Source organism: Odontesthes bonariensis, chromosome 10 (genome assembly GCF_027942865.1).
Source record: "Odontesthes bonariensis isolate fOdoBon6 chromosome 10, fOdoBon6.hap1, whole genome shotgun sequence".
Classification (NCBI taxonomy): domain Eukaryota; kingdom Metazoa; phylum Chordata; class Actinopteri; order Atheriniformes; family Atherinopsidae; genus Odontesthes; species Odontesthes bonariensis.
Window position 1 is genome coordinate 7,173,762 of NC_134515.1, and position 18,824 is coordinate 7,192,585.

The 18,824-nt window shown below is 39.0% G+C and overlaps 1 protein-coding gene across 3 annotated transcripts in view; it reads left to right on the plus strand.

The window, feature by feature from the left end:
• Positions 1 to 18,824, plus strand: part of LOC142390568 (MICOS complex subunit mic25a-like) — an 82,811-nt gene that overhangs the window by 33,023 nt on the left and 30,964 nt on the right. For all 3 annotated transcript variants that reach the window (XM_075476104.1, XM_075476105.1, XM_075476106.1), the window contains one exon: positions 8,881 to 8,951. In XM_075476104.1, the coding sequence (XP_075332219.1) occupies positions 8,881 to 8,951 (71 nt within the window). The remainder of the gene's footprint in view (positions 1 to 8,880; positions 8,952 to 18,824) is intronic.

An 18,824-nucleotide genomic window follows, 5' to 3' on the forward strand; every position in this document is an offset into this window, starting at 1 on the left:
TAGTTGTGCCCTGTTGAGTGTGAAAGCTTCTGTACACAACTGATAGCATGCTCAGCCTTTCTTTTTTCATTGTGTCAATGTGTGCATACATAGTGTAAAGAACATCCCATTTATGGAGTATGTACACTTCCAAGGTCGGATTTCCCTTTTCCAGGAACAACCCATATTTAACATGCAAGAAAGCTCCATCTTATGAGCATTCGTTGCAGCTCTGCTCTGATAAAATCCAGGTTTTATAACCGCAAAAATCACAAAATCACATTCGTCTGTGCAGTGAATTCAGCTACACTTATATTCACAATTATCTCCCATAGAGAAATTTAAAAGCTGCAAAATGTCTTGAACATTTTCTCACCGCGTCCACAGTGTCGCAGCAGTCTCACACACTTCGGTCAATGACTCAGTTCCGCTCCTGTTCATGTACACTGTCACAATATTAATAATCCAATTAAATGACCAAGTCGAACTCTAACTGTAGCTTGACTTAACTATTCGTGTTACCTTGCTGTGCGACTATAGCGCAATACAACAATAAAGGACTTTCACATAAATTATTATTATTACTCATGTATAAGCATATTATACAATACACTTTGAAAAATGCACAAAGTGAATCTTTTAAAAATTTGGTTGTGTTGTTCAGTGAATGCTGTTGCCACGGTGACATTAGGGTTAGATGAAATGTGTGTGTGTTTGTGTGTGTGTGTGCGGTAAAGGACTGATCCTGTTACAGGTGGATCAAACAGTGGGTATGTGTGCATAGGTTTGGCATGTTTTCTGTTTTTAAGCTAGCAAGCACCTGTGCATTTCGTTATCATGCATTGAAAATACATTTATGTATGTGTTGGTGCACGCTTTTAGTCTTAATAACCTGATCTTTGTATTTTGCTGCCCAACTGCAGTCCTCCTGTGATGCTCTATATCCTGATCTGCAGCTTGCTGGCTATGCTCTTTCGGTTCAGTATTACCTTCGAACAAAATTATGATGTCTTAATGAGGTAATAGAAAAAGAAATAAACAGGAAAAGTAAAGATGCATAATTAATCGCAATTGAAGGCAATCTTCTCGACACACCAAATTTAAGAAATGTATTCCTGTAGATACAGGTTGGTTGTAAACATGTGCCGACAGCTGGGGAAAATGGCTGCAATCATAATCAGCGGGGAAGCGAAAATTTGTTTGGCTTTTGATGACTGATGAATGTAAAATACAGCTGTGATGGTATTTTGCTCCTTTGGATGGGCATCTATAAAAATCATGAACCATCATTCATCCTCTTTTGAAGTTATTTGTTTTCTCTTTGCTTTTCCTTCGCTGATTCAGCAGGTGTCGGTGCTCTGAAAATGTCAACAACTTAACAATGTCATCTACTCTTGGATTTCAATGGAAAACATTCAGAAAAGAGACATTTGGTGTTCCACCTATTGTGGCTGGGGACTAGAGTGGCGTGGTATAGGAGAGAGTTGGAAAGGTCTGCAGGATAGAGAGTGAGTGAACATAATGAGCGGGCAGCAAAAAGGTAAGAGGCAATTTAGAGACTGCAGGTGGCTTATTAGTTATTACCAACACAGATTTAACTGCTCTGAATGCTGCCACTCAGTTGAACATGTTCTATTGAATGCAGTTTTTATTTCCTTTAGCAAGACAGTATACCACTTGAATGTTTGCTAAGTTGTCAGAGTGTGAAAAGCAAAGTAAGTTAAGATTTTACTGATTACTGATGGTAAAATCTCAATGCAGTGAAGAAAGTAAGTTCCACTATCCACTGCATCTTAAATCCTTTTTCTCCTCCACTTACTATAAGTTCATTCGGATGTCTGGATAAGAAACAGTTTTTCACTGAACAGGTAGCCATTGTTTTTGTTTGTAAGTTTGACTATATAATTACTCTTGATGTTGACTTTAAATTAATCTTTTTAAATTGAAATAGTTGGTAAATATTTTGGTGTGCATAATTAAGGATGTGTCTAATTTAACTTGAGTGTTGAAAGTTTTGAAAGTGTTTGGGATTTATCAAGCAGAACCATACATGCCTACAGCTGTGACGGAAAAACCTTAACGAACGCGCAACATTTTCTCAAATCTGGACTCTAGACTGTCGAATACTGTATATATATATATATATATATATATATATAACGTGCCCTAATTAATCCAAGCCTTTCTCACCACCCTGTTTCCAGAGATTAGTTTGTACTTATTTAGATTGCATTGCAAAAACTTTCTTTTTCTAAGACTTCTTTTTATATTTTGTGTTTCTAAAAATTTTGTTCACATTCGTAAAACATGCTAATTTTGAAAAGCATCGCATGTGAAATGAGCGTAGAATTTTCTTTGAAAACATTTGATTGTGAAATTCAAGCAGCAGAATAAATGTGGAGCCTCTGATTTGAAATGCTGTACCAGACCACGGTGCCATTTTGCATGATTTCCCACTGTATTTTTCCCATTTTATGTATAAAAAATGATGACCACACACACACGCTCTGTACGCTTTAGATGGGTATTTGGCTTTTTTTCATGAAACTTTATTAAAAGAAATATATATGACATAGTAAACTGTGCTGTCTTAACAGATATATATATATATATTCCTAAACAAAGTTTAAGTTCAGGTGTACCCCCCTGTGAAAGGTTTCTTTTAAAAGGCACCTCCAGCAGTGAAGCCCTTGAAATACATTGAAATACTGAGCTTTGTGCTGAAGGAGCTTGAACCAAATGACAGGACGACGAACAGCTTCAAGTGTGATCTGCTCTCCAAATGTCTAAACCTGACTTGAGACGATCACCTAGTTTACTGCGTTTTCTAAAGTCATCGTATGAAGCCTTGCTGTTTTTACACAGTTTAACGCATGTTCACTCCCCCGATGAACTTCACTTATTGCTGATGTTTGGACAGAGTCTTTGGTCACGAAAAGGGCTGTACAAATTCATTTTTCAATCTCTCAAACGTCTCTCAACCTCATCAGGGTTGTTCTACTAAGAAACACCTGTTTGATAATTAGAAGTTTATTTTTAATCCCAAGCAGCTGATGATGTTGTCGAGCCTCGTAGCCCTTAAAGGGGAACTCCGGGGCATTTGAAGCGTGTTTCCATTGCTAGAGGTTGTCAAATACTGATAGTAGGACACAGAGAGGTGCGTATCTGCGCTCCCTGTGTGAAGATCGCTCTGTCCGCACAGCATGTCATGCGAGGCTAATACGTGGTGGCTAAGGGGCAAGCGCTAACCCTTCCACGTAAAACAACAACTTGCACACTGCAGAAACGTCACACCACTTTATAACCCATCCGACAATAAAGTCACAAGCCTTACCATCAAAACCATATGCATGGTTCTCACATTACTGGCATGGGGACGTTACAAAACAACTTTATAAACAGCATGTCACTCACCGGCTGGTTGTAGGCTCGCGCATGTGAAAGCCCAGAAGAGTCGATGGAGAATAATCCCATATACAAAACAATTATCTTCTCTAGAAAAACTGCGTTCAAGTATTTAAAACATTACAACAATACTTGCCCAGTAATATTCTTGTAATGTTTTAAATACTTGAACGCAGTTTTTCTAGAGAAGATAATTGTTTTGTATATGGGATTATTCTCCATCGACTCTTCTGGGCTTTCACATGCGCGAGCCTACAACCAGCCGGTGAGTGACATGCTGTTTATAAAGTTGTTTTGTAACGTCCCCATGCCAGTAATGTGAGAACCATGCATATGGTTTTGATGGTAAGGCTTGTGACTTTATTGTCGGATGGGTTATAAAGTGGTGTGACGTTTCTGCAGTGTGCAAGTTGTTGTTTTACGTGGAAGGGTTAGCGCTTGCCCCTTAGCCACCACGTATTAGCCTCGCATGACATGCTGTGCGGACAGAGCGATCTTCACACAGGGAGCGCAGATACGCACCTCTCTGTGTCATACTATCATTATTTGACAACCTCTAGCAATGGAAACACGCTTCAAATGCCCCGGAGTTCCCCTTTAAGGCGAACGCAAATAAGCAAGAGTCGACCAAAATTAAAGCAGTCCCAAAAAAACTCCAAACAAAACAGACAATCATGTCGGTCATCTTTCCATAACCATTTTCTGATCCATATTCAGTTAACTGCTCTCATTTTTTTTCCCACTTTAAAGTACTGCTCATATTACTACAAATTGCTGAGCAGCAGTCTGCAGGTTGTATACAGCTACCTCTCATCCAGATCCTGTTAAACGACATGAGATCATGCATTATTCTCTGACTGCTCCTTAAGGTTTAATAATCTTCTAATCTATCCTTTAATGTGCCATATGCCATTACTTTCAAATCTTATAGCGAGTGTATATCTAAGATTGCAGAGAAGATTATCGCAAAGTTTCTCCTTATGTTTGGGATGCAACCTGAATTTTAAAAACCAGAATGGCAAAAAAAGAAGAACAGACAGGAAGGGTGGCTTGGCTTGGCTTGGCAAATAAGATTTTAAACTGCATTTCCAACCCCTGGAACTCATTCCAAGGACAAGGGATTTTGGAGACTCGTTCTCCTGCCGACTTGCGTGCCGACTGCAGGGAACAGGGACTAAACAAAGTACTGTGGAAATATTGTATCCCCCGAAATGGCCCTGGCCCGGAGGTAGCAGTTTTGATAACATGATATTAGACTGAAGCTTTGAGTGTGTAATGGTGAGTATATACAGAGAGTCTCTATTATGAGGAGAGGGAAAACTGGCGGCTATTTCCGGGTGGTACTGCACTCTAGGGGCGCCAATGAAGCAGTGCAGAGCACGCCGAACTCTATGGTGGTACTATGAAATCCACCTTAGATGCAGCCATTGCTTTTGATAGAATTTTATATATTTTTTCATTTTAATTTTCCTAAAGGCAGGATAAATTATCCTTTCAAACGGCACTTGGTTTGATTTTTTTAGACTCACTAGATTTGTTTAAAATACACATTTATTGTCAGTATTGCATCCCGAGTGACGTCACGCATGTGGCATCACTTTACGGCATGGTCAGTCCTAGTGCTGAGCTAGCAGAGAGGTGTTAGCTCAAATAGTTACAGATTTCAGCACAGCCCTTTTACATACTCTCTGACTAGCCTCTGGTTTAGCTTTGGTTGTTGTTAGCGGCACCAGGTTAGCACTCTGGCACAGTGGACGAGTGCCGTAAAGCAGCCGGTCGTAATCAGCCGTGCGTTCTTCAGATTCCGTTAGCTAGATGCTAGCGGATACTGACTCGTAAATGCCAGACCTGTAAGAAAACAGAAAGCTATAACTCCCAGGTTATTGTACTTTCGATATAAATCCACATCCCTTTGTCAGAAATCACAGTATTATTTTCAGGTTTCAGCCGCTAGCGGGGACATTTTTTGAGTTATTAGCGCCAGCCCTATGGAAAATGGTCATTCTGCACTCGCTCGCCAGCGCCCCCAGACAAAATCAATTGAACTGCAGCCAAATTTTTTATAATGGGGCGAATAGGAAGTGGAACGGCTGTCTGTAAAAGGGCTGTGGTATATAGCCTAGAAATCTAGACGCCCCTAGCGGCCGCAAATGGAATTTGCTCCGGGGCTAGTCTTGTCACTTGTGGTCGTTTTGCGAGGTTCCAAATCAAAACTTAATCGAGCCAATCAAATCGTGAGGAGCGGGGTCAGAGGCCGGGCTACCTAGTGACGACAGAGGTGCGATGTTTCAGTGTGTAGTTCCAGAGAGAGGTAAAAAAAAAAAAAAAAAAAAGTCCCAGAGAGAGGTAAACAATGGCTGCGCCCAGCGAACAGGCTTATATAACAGCTATATTGCCTTCCATTAGCTAGCTCTCTTTAGATTTATAGGGAAACGAAGTAAACTTACATCTGAGAGCAATCCCCAGTCAATTGCGAGCATGATGTACCGAAGACGGCAGGCCGAACGGCAAAACCGGAAGTGCGTTGCTCACTGCGGCTAGCTTTAGTAGCGACAAATTCGTGGGAACAAAATTGTAAATAGCCGGTATTTTGTCAGGTTTTCAACACGTTGGGGATCTAAATGACTACTTTCTCGCCTGAAAATGTTTCAAATGTTGCTAAAGTTATATATTTACAGAGTTTAGAGCTTAAGAGTAATCAGCTTTTCAGGCCATAGACTACAAACCACGATGTACATTCCGTCGCGTTGACTACGTAAAACTTCTTCATCGCTCTGATTGGTTGTTGCGCCATCCTATTGCGTGGCGTTAAACTTGACAGACAGCCGTTTATCCCGCCCACACTGCTATCCAGCGTCACTAGACCCCTGTACAGCTTTTTGCTGTACGGGTCTGGCTTGCTAGGCTAGTGAGTATAGTTAATTATGTATGATTTGAATTAAGCAGAGATGATAGTGAAGGTTGAATAAAATGACGGCAGCAGTCTTCAGTCTGTCTGTGTCGGGGGTGAAAAAGCTTTCACAAATGCAGAAAGTGGAGGGAATATGCTGAAGATAAGCAAGAGGGGGGTGGTGGCACTTCAGAGCCAGTGGAAATAGGAATGTCAACTGCTCCATCAGAACTCCTACAAACACCCCTCAGTTCAAGACTGTCACCATGGCAACTATAAATGCCACCTTTTCCTTCTCTGAGTGAGATGGAATGATATTCTTAAAAGGAAGCCGACTTAATGCATCTTGGGGGGTTTTCAGTTTTCCCTTTTTTTTTAACGATGAATCCAGAAAACGTACTTACTGGAGCTGATCCTGGAATGTGTGGGCATCCTGGGTAAAGAAGCCAAAATTAAAAGTCTATAGTCTGTTCTAAGCAAGCAGCGTCTCCTCTCAGTGTTCAATCTCTGGGTTTTGTTAATGTGGTAAGAGTATTTTTGGTAAAATATTCAGAAATGCACCTGAAGCTAAATACACTGTAGAAACCCAGTCTTTAGGGACAAAATAAAACCGGCTTCTAGCATTTCACCACACATAAGTCAAGAGTTTCAAGAAATAGGATGTGGTGTACCTTGAATTATGCGTACTCAAATAGTTAGTAAATATTTTGGTGTGCATAATTAAGGATGTGTCTAATTTAACTTATGGCAAACTGAGTGTTGAAAGTTTAGAAAGTGTTTGGGATTTGTCAAGCAGAACCATACATGCCTGCAGCTGTGACAGAAAACCTAAACGAACGCGCAGCATTTTCTCACATCTGGACTCTAGACTGTCGAATATACAACGTGCCCTAATTAATTGAAGCTTTTCTCACCAAACTGTTTCCAGAGATTAGTTTGTACTTATTTAGATTGGATTGCAAAAACTTTCTTTTTCTAAGACTTCTTTTTATATTTTGTTTTTCTAAAAATGTTGTTTACATTCCTAAAACATGCTAATTTTGAATAGCATCCCATGTGAAATGAGCGTAGAATTTTCTTTGAAAACATGACATTTCATCCTGATTGTGAAATTCAAGCAGCAGAATAAATGTGCAGCCTCTGATTTGAAATGCTGTACCAGACCACGGTGCCATTTTGCATGATTTCCCACTGTATTTTTCCCATTTATATATAAAAAAAAAGATGACCACACACACACAGCTCTGCACGCTTTAGATGGGTATTTGGCTTTTTTTCCTGGGAGAAGCCAAATCGTTCAACTTTTTTCATGAAACTTTATTAAAAGAAATATATATGACATAGTAAACTGTGTTGTCTTAATAGAAATATATGTTCCTAAACAGAGTTTAAGTTCAGGTGTACCCCCCTGTGAAAGATTTCTTTTAAAAGGCACCTCCAGCAGTGAAGCCAAATGATCTTGGCAGTCACAATTTATTCACAATAGTAAATGTCTTGTTTCTTGGTAGTATTTTTACACATCTTGTTGTGGGTCAGTGTTGGCTGGGGCATGTAATGCAACCGTGTTACTGTTAGTCGCTAATGCACGTATATCAACGCTTACTGTAATTGCTCATTGAGGCAAATTTAAGCCCAAGTAGTCAGGGCACTTGGTTTCCTCGTCTCTCTCGCCTCACATCGTCATGCCTTTTGCTAGTTCTCCCGCTTTGTACTTTTACCTGCCATGTAGCCTTTTCTTTTTTTCTTTCCCTTCATGCTTCATTCCCAAGCTGGTGGAGTCTGCTGGGTAAATATTTAGGGGAATACCCAGAGCTGGAGGGCCTAAGCTTGGAGGATCAGCAGAGGAGAGGCTGCAGTTGCTGCAGATTAGCTGCTTGTTTTATCATAATGCCACTGCCTATGTGTTTGAGTTTCGGTCGTTACCAGGCAGGCGGCAAAGTATTTCAAGATTTCCTAAAAGAAAATGTTGAGTTATGCCGCTCATCGCTGCTATCACTAGTTTAACTGAAAGAGGCTGGCTGCACCTAATCTTTCTCGATAACTCATTATTTTAACTTTTATGATAAGACGATGCTGGTGTATTTAGATTAACTTTGACTAACAAGATGGAGTTCCTAAAAAATAGACAAGGAAAAGAAAAATACAAAGAAATAAAAAAGAAGATGGAACTGATTTGATTTACAGTGATAAGTTAAATATGATTCAGGAGAAGTTGGTTATTTGAAAGGTGTCTTGCTGTTTGTTTGGGATTCTGTGGTTAGACTGATTTATATGTACTGCATTTACATTGCAGCCTCCATTAAAGATATGCTGCTAAAAGTATGAATTAAATGAAAACGTTGTCAAAAGCCATTTTTCTCAGTATATCCAATTGTAAAGACCAGAAAAAGGAGTAGACAGCTGACTTGGTTCTGTCATAGTGTTTATTTAAAAACTGATTCCATAGTTTTGTTATTCTCTCAGGGGCTGTATTTATCTGCACAGAACTTGACAAAATGTTTGTGTTCCACTATGTTTATTTATTCCACAAAAGACTGGGAGAACAAATTTCACTAATGATTATTGTTTGTGTCCCTCACGTGTTGTTTCTGTGACAAACTCTTTAGAATTTGGAAAGATTCAAGGAGGGCAAAGAACAATTCCACCAAGCTGCCTCTAAGACGGAAGCAAATTTCAGGTGAGAGACGCATACAAACACACACACAATACTCCATAACCCTACCATAACCCTTACAGTGATAGTCTGACATATATTTCCACTCACATTTCCACATATGTGCACTTTTACAAACAAAAATCAATTTATAGCCTCAAAGTGAGAAGCTATTACAGCCTGGAGCCTCTGGCACACTCTCACCAAATCCCATATACACAATTACATCTACATACTATACACACTAATAAACAGCAGAAGATGGTGATCTTTTTTTGTGAGTTAAATGCAAACATGCTCCAGAGCAAACTGATTTATGTGATAAATGTTTTAATTGGCTGCTTAATTAAGCTGAATTGAAAAACAAATCCTGTTTCCCCATCTTCACTTCTCACTGTGGACTTGTGATGAGCCTCAGCTCGAAGAAGATCACTAATTAATGCCTCTGCTCACTGTATCACACATGGATGTGATTTGAATTAGAAACCAGACCTTCAATTGTTTGTTAAATGTCAAGAGTCTTCAAAAACTGACTAGAAAATGCAGGTATTCATGGATGCAGAAAAAAAACAAGTCTTCTTATCAGCACTTAAAAGTCAGGATATTTTTTTTTTGCTTTGCTTTTCTTTTCTTTTTTTTCTTTTTTTTAATCATTATCATGAAGTTTCCCTTTGTTGTTATGACGGCTTTATTATTAACTGACTGCAACTTGGATTTTCTTCATGTAGTTTTGTGCTTCCTAATTAAAATAAAAGCATCTTGCTGAACAACTGCAAAACTATAAAGGTCCAGTGGCTGCGGAAACGAGACCAGACTGGTTTTAAACAAAGCCTCGTGTATTTTTTTAAGTGAAGATTAAAGCAAATGGTAAAACCACATCCAGAAAAGTTTGTGAATCCAAACCCAGTAAACTAATATTGTATTCAGAGTATAACATGTTTAGAGAACATATCAAATGTTGAAAGTGAGATATTTTACTGTTTATCTGTCTTGAAGCTCATCTCAAAGAGGTTGTGACAGGGCCATGTTTACCACTGTGTAGCATCCCCTCTTGTTCTCGCAATAATCAAAGCTAGGAAACAACTTGTTGGATCTTTGGGAGAGGAATGTTGTCCCATTCTTGTCTGATACAGAATTCTGGCTGCTCACCAGTCCTGGGTCTTCTTTGTCATATTATGTGTTTTGTGAAGCTCTGAATGTCTTAGTTGGTGAAAGCACCTGGACTTTTCCCCTAAAAAGCCTTGCTGTTGTAATATATTCAGAATGCAGCCCATAAATGTCTTGCTTAAACATGCAAGGTCTTCTCTGAAAAATATGTCATCTGGATTTAAGCATATGCTGCTCCAAAACCTGTCTATGCCTTTAGATGAGCTAAGATGGTGTTTCTGCATCATATTCACAAATGTCTTCTTCTTTGCATGATAGAGCTTTAACCTGCATTTGTGAATGGCACAGTGAACTGTGTTCACAATGATTTCTGAAGGTGTTCCTGAGCCCATGCAGTGATTTCCATCAGAGAATCATGATTATAATAATAATAATATATTTTGTTTAAAATCGCCTTTTAGGTCACTCAAGGACACTGTAGAATAAAAACAGAGACAACAAGACACAATAAATCAATACTGTTGGAAAAATATGGGACAGTGTCATTTCAGAAAGGACATTTTCTTTGAGCAGGTGAGTTTTGAGTCTTGATTTAAACAGAGGGAGAGTCAATATTACGAATGTCTGGCGGGAGGGAATTCCAGAGTTGGGGAGCAGAGCGGCTGAAGGCTTTACTCCCTAAGGTGCCGAGCGACTGGAGGGCGAAGTGAGGTGGATGGAGGAGGAGGACCTGAGGGAACGGGAGTGGGTGGCAGTTTGCAGGAGATCTGCCAAATAAGGAGGAGTGAGGTTGGCGATACCTTTCAATGCGTTCATGGAGGATTTTGAATTGTATTCTTGAATTCACCGGAAGGCAGTGCAGCTGCTGTAGGACGGGTGATGTGAGGAAAAGAGGGGGTTTTGGTAACCATGCGAGCGGCTGAATTCTGGGATCACTCCTTGAAGCCGCAACTTTCGTAGCGATGCTCGATTAATATGCTCCAGGTATATTAACCATGGTTCATTTGGATAAATATGAAGACAGGAGGACGTGTATAAGTAGCCTGTGACAACACAATATTTAACTTTTTAGAAATTTCTCTTTCTATTTTCAGTAATGAACTTTTACTATAAAGTAATGTTATTTACTATCTTTAACAGTACACCATATGACATCATTTCCATGTAATAATGTGATAAGATTGCAATGGATAAAGTATCCAAGGTGCTTTTTTAAAAATATTTATTGAACATTTGTAGTTTAAGTGGTGCAGACCCACATCGCAGCGTTGTGGTTGAATTCTCATCACAGCATGGTTATCTTTTCAAAAGTCCTGGAGAATTTTTCCAACCATCTTTCCTGAGGAAAAGACGATAGGTCATTTTTTGACTATTTGACGGCACCAATAGGCTTCGCACATTCTTCGCTTGTAACCTTTGCTTAAGTTATGCTGATGTCGCGTCCTGCTTTCTCCTTACTCCTTAAGAAGATCCAAAAATCCTCCACACCATAGTGAGCTGACAACATTGAACGACCGTTCCTTATTTTGAAACACACTTTCACACCAAAGCCTTGAGTTCCAATCTTGAGTCCAGTCAAAAGAAAAAGTTGTCGATCAACAAGCAGAAGACTTGCTCCCGCTCTGACTTGCACTCCACATGCATTGCTGATCATTTCCATGATAGACTACATCAACATACGGCGTCATGAGCAGATTAGGAAAATAATCTTTGCAGTCAGATTTGAAACGGCGCTGGTGATTCTTACCCCTGGTGAACATTGTAAAGCCATTCATCTAATCCTCTGCTTGCTTAGGTGTTTTGTGTGTGTTTTTATGTGGAGACAAAAGGGCGTTTCCTTAATTCACCAGAGTTTTATCTTCGAAGATGAAATGTTCCCAACTTCCTGTATGGCACTGCCTTTAAGGTAAATTATACGTTGCTCTGATAGTTTTCAAGAGGAGTGGATTAAACTCTCATTCAGGAAATAATCGAGTCTAATCCCAACATCCGTTGAATTCACTGGTGTTCCTTTGATGAGTGGATTAGGGTGTCTGGGTACAAAAGGAATGTCTGTGCATGTGGTGTCAAATCATCTTGAATAAATATTACCATGTGATAGAAATCATATGAATTTGTAGTCAGAAAGTTGAACAATTTTGTTGCATTTTAGTGAAAAATATGTCGTTTCTTGCCCATCAGCACGAGTTGGTTGTCCTTACTGCGGATGCCACTGTGAACTTCGTCTTAGTTGACTGTCACAGTTTAATTGTACACGTAGGATATTTTGTTTGTGGAAATTCTTATCTCTTGAAAAATGAATAAACGAATACCCTCGAGGACAATCATTGATTCATGCATTGTATACCGAGTATCTTTTAAAACTCAAAAGCAAAAATGAATTGCAAAAAGGCATAGAAGAATGTTATTCATTGAAACTGTGTAGAGTAGGAGTGAGGAAAGAAGGCTTGCCTTAGTATGAAGGTCTTGATTCATCGTATGGAGGGAGCTGCTTGGAACTATTGATTTCATCTATCTGCAAACCACTATAAAACAAAATAAATAAATAAATATATATATATAGATATATATATATATATCTATATATATATAGTGGTCTGAAGCTGAGCAAGACTATGCAACAATCTATGTATAGTGTAATGGGGATGTGTAGGTTGAACATTTAGAACTGTAATGCATGCAACATGTAGTGCCATTTTCAAGATGCCCAAACTACTGAGGAATAGACAGAAACTTTAATCAAATAGTTTGAAACTTAAAACCATTGTCTGTCAGTGCAGAGCTGTAGAACAAAGCTGCTGTAGAATAAGACATGGGTGAGTTGTAACCCTCCTCAAGCTCCAGTCTCCTTGGTATTCTGTGTTTGTTTAAGGGTGTGTATATATGTGCTGGTATGTGAGTGCATGTGTGTGATGTGGTAATCCACAGTTTAATTCTTGGAGTAAATACTGAGCTGTAGCTGGCTGTGTGTGTGTGTGTGTGTGTGTGTGTGTGTGTGTGTGTGTGTGTTTGTGTGTGAGTGTGTGTGCATTAAAAGAGATGAAGATGAGAAGAAAAGTCTCCAACCTTTGGCACTATAATAATAGAGCAGCTTCTGTGACTTTTCTAACAATCTCTTTGACTTGCTATACCTTCCTTTGTTTGAAATGCATCTTTGGTTGCAAGTTAATTAAGTTTTTTAATATATCTTCTTGTCTTTCTTTTTTTTTTTTTTTCTTTTTTTTCAGAAATTCACTATATGCCAAGTTTTTAATTTAATTACATTTTTCTTAGTTATTTCAGGTAGTAATTCCATTAGAAAGGTTTTTTTGGGTTTTTTTTTTTCATGAAAGAAAAATGTTCATCCAGTTGTGAATTTTAGCTGAGCCTTTGACTCGTTTGTCCTCTAGAAGCGGAAACATCTGATCGTTCATGTTATCATTCGTGTGAGTAACACGCTTACTATTTCATAACCGATTCCCGCTTTTGAAGAAGGCAAAATCCACCAAAACTGATGTTATTGCAGTCTTACGGCCACTTTAACAGAGTTGATCTTGACAGCAGATTTAGAACTACATACAATGAAATTCATCCCTTTTGCCTGCTCGCTGTCTGTTAAGTTTCCCTTGCTAACTGATTAGCCATCTTTGAAGCAAGTATTTTGTAGATAAACCGTGCCTTTTTCATTCTGACTTTGAGTCTGTACTGATCTCTGGTCCCAGACCGTCACAGTTTTGTAAGGTGAACTCGTAAGTAACAGTCAAACAAACTGAAACGGATATCTGAAATAGTTTAGTTAGCTCAGCTTAATGATTCATCACATATATGCTCTATTTATCAGCAGCTGCAATAAGAGGATGTCTCTTGGCAATGGTCTGTGGGAACTGGACCCACTGGGACTGACATTCTCTGCAGAGATTGTTATCCCTAACCGACACCCACTTAGCAATGGCATTTTGCATCAGCTCACCTGACAGGCTTGCTGTGCTATTACAGATAGAGTGAGAGCGACATGAGCATGGGAACGGTTGTCTTTTTAGTCTAGATGCATTTTGTGTACGTATGTATGAGGAGGACACCTATACTTCAGAGTATAGTATTAGATTGAGGGGCAAGACCGTTCCCCACGTCAGACCATTTGGGTCAGAGTCCAAGGCACTTTAGCTACACCGGCTGTCTGCAGTAGAAGTTGAGCAAGCCTTAATAGCCACTTTTTGTCAGATTCTCCCAGCCTGTGTCAGATGATTCCATCCTGCAGAGATCGCTCAGCAAAGTAGCTGGAAACATTGGCAGCCCAAGTCCAGAGTCTAGGTTCAAAAGCTCTTTAAATTTTAGCTGTGCTGCGAGAGAAAAACTAGTGAAAAGCATAGTGTCTGGTTCAGTGAATTAACACCGAGCTGGAGGAAAACTGCTCTGCAACTCCCCTTTTTTTGTTGTTGTTTTTCACAAAAAGAGAAACCGTGTTAAAGGAAATGTGTCATGAGGTTATTAAGTGTTGTCAGATGCTAAATTTAGTCTCCAGTGTCTGCAGATGAATGCATGCCCTGCTTTATTTACAGGTGTCAGAAAAGTAATCTCATCATGTTGTTTGTTTTAATACAGTTTCCATCCATCTCCCAAATCTTTTCCTGAACTTCAGGTGTGTAATTAAAGAATTTAAGCTTAAATATTATGATTAAAACAAATATATCTCTCTCAAAGACTCATACACAAACTCATCTGTTGAACTGATTGAGCTTCAAGAAAATGTCTCCATAAAATGTTGTTTTCAAACATGTTTGATCAGTAATTTAGTCCAGTGCTCAGGCCTCTGCACTGGCTTCCTGTCGCTCAGAGAATAGACTTTGAAACAGCTCTGCTTGTGTACAAGTCTCTTCATGGTCAAGTGCCAAAGTACATCTCTGACATGTTAGAGCCATATGAACCAACTCAGGCTCTGAGAACCTCAGGGAGGGGTCTCCTGCTGGGGCCCAGAGTCGGGACTAAACAAGGTTTCAGTTTTATGCCCCTAAAATCTGGAATAGTCTTCCAGAAGATGTGAGACAGGCCTCAACTCTGACAATGCTTAAATCCAGGCTGAAAACAGTTCCATTTAGCTGTACTTATGACACCTGAAAGTATTTTATCTGCACTCTTCACTTTTAAATTAATTAATTAATGATTATTTTTTATGTTTTTTTTTAATGATTTTATTGCCTTCTTGTGATTTTATGTAGCTGTATAGCACTTTGAATTTGTGTACAAATTGTGCTCTACAAATAAAATTGCCTCGCCTAATTTATTGGATAGTTCAGCACTGACATCAGAGTACATGCATATTAATCTTGTATCTAATAGGAATTATTAGAATCATACAGTGTTCTGAAAATGGGATAGCAGATCAGTCAATAGAGGGCTATTAATCAGAATTGATGAATAATCCATCTGACTCTAACGGGCACTATAACAAAAAGAGTAACGGCTTTGCGTGGAGTATTTTTGTGATTCCTGTTGTGAAATATAAGCACAAAGAGACTCAAAGGGCCATTAAGTAATAAATTCTCTAATACTACGTTGTAAGTTTAATAAGAGCATTGTTCAAAGAGCCAAAGTACAATTACTTAATGCTTTCAAGACAAATGAGCCAACTGGTACTTTTCTGTGGGGTCTTTGCACCCTCCAGGTAGAGCAATTAGCACTTCTGAGAAAACTGTACAGTCTTTGATTATAACATGAATAATTAAAGAGGTAACAGGATATTTTCTGCCAAGCTACCGACAAACAAGTGCAGGAAGTATTAATGTGATAGTTGAGGAAAGAAACAAGAAGGAAAATAATCTTTTCAAAAGTAGGATACAGACGGTTTCATTTTATGGGAAATGGGATGCTGTGCAATACACAATGACTTCATATTTGAAAAAAATGATTTCTATTCTAGAAGCTACAGTATTCATCTGAGCCACTGTAGCAACCTACTGGGCCTCTTCGTCAGTGTTTACAGGTGGGGAAGGGAAGTCTGAGCACTAGTTCATAGAGGGCTCCTCTTCCTGGTTGCGGATCTGACGAGTAAGGAGGGATGAGAGAGGATGAGTGAAGGAGTGTACAGACACCAGATAGGGAAGAACAGGATGCGTACCTTCAGTCAATTGAAAAACTGTCAAGGTGCAGGTACATACAAGCTACAAGCTGGAGATAAGAAACAGCCCTTTCTCTCTAGCTGTTTTCCTCTTCACCTCTCTTGCACTCGCTCTCTTGTTATCATCTCTTGCTTTTTCTTTTTCCCCACCTCACCAGTAATAATCAGACCAGTAATGGTAAAGCAATCTGCTCAGGAATTCTGAGCCTCCAACGTGTCAAAAGTCAGTGCCTGCCTTACCAGATAAGAATGGACCCGTTTCATCATCATCAGTTTTTCATCATTGAACCTATCAAATAGTTTTGCAAATCTTGGATGTCACAAAGCAGTGCAAAATATTTTAATTTGCTGAGTTATTTGGGTTTTTTTGATGGACTAATTTGAGGGCTTTTTGGAAATACATTTATTAAGGAAATGTGCTTTTTTTTGTTTCAAAACCACTTCCATTCATGTTTGCTAAGTACAAGGTTAGAGCCAGCAAGTGGCTTGTTTAGCTGAGCATAATGGCTAGAAAAAAAGAAAAACATATATCAAGGATATGAAGTGGTAATGAGTGAATGTCAGAAGTAGTTTATTTTTATATAATCCCATTTCCCCAAAAAAGAAAAAAGGTTTCAAACCGAGACATTTAGTGCTTTGAAAATGCATTTGACTCATTTTGAATGGGATGCCAACTGAGGTATGAACAACAAACTGATGTAAAAGCTGTACCAAAAAAAAGAGGAAAAACTACTTGGGTCAATACACACAATAATGGAAAGTAAAAAGTGAGTACTGTTATAAAGAGGACTCTCTTCCTGGTTGTAGATTTGACAGCTCTGATTGACTAATGTGATTAGATAAAAAAGTCTGTCAAAAGAAGATAAATAGACGAGTTATTTCGCAGGAGGCTAATTTTAGAATGCCTCTCCTCAACATGAAATTTGAGGATTTCATCATTTATAGGACATTATTTTAGAAGGTTTAAACATTTACAATGAACTAAAATCCAGTTAGAGCTTCAGGCGCTCAGTGGGCACTGCAGTGCAGAGATGGGGACTCAGGTCACTGTGACTTGGACTCGACTTGACTCGACTCGAGTCGCTGTTTTGATGACTCTTGACTTGACAAAAAATAAAAAACTTGAGAATTGACTCGGACTTGGAGGTTAAAGACTCGGCACTTGAGACACGATGACTTGAATGACTTGAGTGTTAAGCATCTAGCATAACTTTTCATTTGAAGATCCATTCTGACCAATAAGTGCTCGTCATATTAGCTAATATTATCCTGTTAGCCTAGTCGGTCATTAGCTAACGTTAGCTTGATATGATAAGGGATGGACAGGTTGGACACATTGGCCAATGATGTTTACTGACAGTTACTTATATCTTTGTGTTTTCACTTTACAGTGGAAACCGCTTATAGTGGTCACGGATATAGTAATCAACCGCTTATATAGATCAAAAGGCTTGGGACGGAATCATTTCTATACAAATGCTGTTTAAATAATTCGTTTATAGTAATCAAGAAATCCGCTTATAATGTTCATTTTTGGCCATTTTATGAATGTAAACATGTGCAAAAATAATTTTAAAACTACGTGTAGCTATTTTATTTTTTACTTCCTTGATTCCTTTCTGGACGTCTGCTTCTGCCTCGCTAGCTAACGTCACGAGTTGACACCGGGCAGCAAGCGCGCGAATCATGGCTGGAAAAAGGAAGTCATGGAGGAGCATGTGTCCGAGGATGGGTGCTGGAGAGCGGATTGAATGCACGGAAGCTCCAGGCTGGTTCTTGTAAGATGGGAGGCCGGTGTTCATTCGATTTCTCCTACTTGTCGAGAATTGCTACTTTGTGGTTTTGCGCATGGGCCGAGCCGATTTTCTAAGTTTCGTTTTCATGCCAAGTAGCACAAATCGACAGAACATCGGCACGGAGGAGCATAGATCCGAGCAGGGGTGCTGAAAGGCGGATTGAATTCAAACTTTATTTTTCAGACATGTAAGAAAAAAAATGCACCGGCGGCCCAGCAGAGAATAAGTTACGTTCTGTATTCGAGTTAGCCTACAGTATGTCTGCGCACTGCACAGTACTGTAATTAAACTTGCATGATAATAAAATTCAGTAAATGCTGAAGCTATCCGTTTCATTTCATTTTTCTCATTGAAAAACGATACAAATGGCATTTAGATGATATTCTGCATAAAAAAACAAGTGAAATACCTGTACTGTAATACAAATTCGGTTTTAGTAATCAACCGCTTATAGTGTTCAAATTGGCTCTGGACCAACGTGATCACTATAAGCGGTTTCCACTGTATTAAGATCAGATTCTGCAGGTAAAATTGCAATAATAAGGTGACTTGACTTGACTTGCCCAAGGAAAAATTACTTGGGACTTACTTGAGACTTGCACATGTGTGACTTGGTCCCATCTCTGCTGCAGTGTGAGGATATGTTGAGATTCGGCCTTGCACTTTTGCCTGTCATGGGTCAATGAAGGCCTGTTTTATTGGCTAAATATACAGTAGATTTCTTGCGTTAGAGTAGTGCTCTGAGTTTAGAGTGGTTAAATGATTTGTTCTTGTTGGTTGTAAGTAAATCAAGCACTTGAAGTAAATACTTGTTTGATAGATGTTAAAAACAAACAAAAACAAACAAATAAGTAAATTATTCCACGCAGTCATTTGGCTTTCTTTCAGCATTAAGTTAAT